General features: G+C 61.7%; 2 protein-coding genes across 2 annotated transcripts; both read right to left on the bottom strand.

Annotated features, from left to right (window-relative positions):
• Positions 1 to 49: 49 nt before the first annotated feature.
• Positions 50 to 1357, bottom strand: SPRG_18577 (hypothetical protein; the record flags this gene model as incomplete). Its single annotated transcript, XM_012358016.1, has 1 exon — positions 50 to 1357. A coding segment is annotated over one exon (1308 nt), but the record flags the coding sequence as incomplete, so codon positions are not given.
• Positions 1358 to 1775: 418 nt separating this feature from the next.
• SPRG_18576 (hypothetical protein) lies at positions 1776 to 2130 on the bottom strand (the record flags this gene model as incomplete). Its single annotated transcript, XM_012358015.1, has 2 exons — positions 1776 to 2078; positions 2122 to 2130. 2 exons carry the CDS (start codon positions 2128 to 2130, stop codon positions 1776 to 1778), a joined length of 312 nt encoding a protein of 103 aa, XP_012213405.1.
• Between the last annotated feature and the right edge of the window lie 23 nt (positions 2131 to 2153).

Raw genomic sequence — 2153 nt, 5'->3', positions numbered from 1 at the left:
CGCCCATGCTCGCCAGCGGTGGCATGCTCGTCGCATTGGCGCTCTGTACTGCGGTCTTCACCGCGGACGCGCGGTCGGCCCGCAGCGCCGCCTTGAGCCGCGTCACGTTCATGGCGCGGGCACCGACGTAGGCCGCGAGTGACCCGATCTCTACGTCGACGCTCCGGCGAGGCGCGCGAGCCTTGACGCGGAAGTAGTACGCGTTGGCTTGCCACAAGCAGCTCGGCTGCTGCGCGTCGTTCTCGACGATCAAATTGAAAAGGCGCGGCGCATCGCGTGTCGGCGCTGCGACGAGGCTGCCGAGACACAAGTCGGCCAGCTCGTCGGTCTCCCGGTCGTACGCCGAGTACCACGTGCTGGACGGCGACTCAATCCCATGGAGTAAGCCGGCGACGTCTGCATCCAAGGCATCGTCAAACGCCAATCGGAGCTGGTCGGTCGCCAAGAGACTGCGGTTCAAAAGCGACGGCGCGAAAAACGTGACGCCCGACCGACCAAAGCCGGCCGCGGGCGCCGGATACGCGTAGAAGGCCAGCCCCGGCGACGTATCGCCGACCGCCAACGACGTTCGCGGCGGTACACTTGGTGGCACGGGGATGCCGGATACGATGTAGAACGACGCCCAAATCGCGCGCATCGCTGCCAGCGTTTCGTTCGCGCCCGAAGAGTCGCTGCTCGAGTTGGACGACGACGACGCAAGAGCAAGCTTGACGAGCGCGTTCAGCTGCGTCACCGCGCTGCCCCACGGCCACGGGTACGTGGTCGTGGGCAAGATGCCGTTCGGCAGCGACGGTGCATAGTACGTAGACGCGTAGGACGAATACGGCGCAAACCGGCTCGCGATCGAGGCCGAGACGTTGATGTACGTGACGCCCGTGTAGTTGTACGCATGCAGCGTCATGACCGACGCCACCGTTGTCTCGTTTCCACGGGGCGTCGAAATATTGTACTGGCGCACAAATGCGTCAATCGTTAGAAACGCAGCGGCCGGGTCCAAGAGCGGCGCCAAGCGCATGCTACCATTGGTGTCGATGCGAGGATCTATGGCGGGCGACTGCTGCATCGTACGCACGACCGAGGCCAGGGACGCCGTGAGCTTCTTGGTGGTGCCAACGACGCCGTCGTAAAAGGTGCGCGCGAGCTCGCCGACATTCACGTGTTTGGTGCGCAGACCAAGGTTGGCGTTGAACCAGCGGTACTCGCTCTTGAAGCCGTCGCCACCGAGCGCGCTCGCGATCTTGTAGCTCTGGAAGCTGCCGTCGTTGGCCTGCGGCTCGAGCGTCTTGACGCGGATAACGTCGTCGGCGCCATCGCTGCAGACGACCAGCGCCCAGAGACACAAGACGTGCACTCGCATCCAAGCCGCAATTAGTCGATTTGTTTGCGAGCCATGATGTAGAATCACAAGGAATTCGAGTAAAATCGCAAAGCGCTCGTTTGCAGCTGACTACATACAGACAAAGCGCGCGCGTCTGCGTGCACATTCTACGGGTCCATTCGTACTGCCGCTCCAAGTACGAACAGCTTTGGACGGATGCCCATGGGGGTAGGGGTGTCAAATAGGGTTGGGTGTCGGGTGAAGACATGGCGTGAGCACCGTCCAAGCGACCGTTTCTACCTCTTCTTTGGACTACGTCAGCGTTGTAAGGAAGAACTCGAAGCAGGTCGCAAGGCATATCGACGATGGGGTTCCAGCGCCGTGGCCACAACGCATGCCGGTCATATCGTTGGAGACGAAAAGCAACATCGTGTTTAGCAGCTTCAAGGTGCGTGGCCTACACGTTGCGCTGACTCTTGTTGCCTGCGAGTCGACCCGTCTTGTTGATGGCCATGATTGCATTGACGCTGCGCTTGAACTTGGCGCGCGTCTTCTCCCGGCGGTCGTGGAGGTTGGTGCCGACAAAGCGCAACTGCGGCATTGGCGTCGCCACGTCCGCGAGCCACGGGTGCGCGAGGACATCCGACGCGCTTAACCGCGCGTCCGGGTTCACGAGAAGCATCTTGGCGATGAGGTCCTTCGCCGACGGCGAAATGTCGTCAAAGTACGGCGACGGAAAGTCGTACTCGGCGTTCCGGATCTAGACCGCGACGTGAGTGTCCCGTCGACGAGCCGCATGACACCTTTTCCATTTCCTGGATCTGATTCTCGTCGT

This window comes from Saprolegnia parasitica, assembly GCF_000151545.1.
Source record: "Saprolegnia parasitica CBS 223.65 unplaced genomic scaffold supercont2.1305, whole genome shotgun sequence".
NCBI lineage: Eukaryota > Oomycota > Saprolegniomycetes > Saprolegniales > Saprolegniaceae > Saprolegnia > Saprolegnia parasitica.
This window is presented reverse-complemented; position numbering and strand designations above follow the sequence as displayed.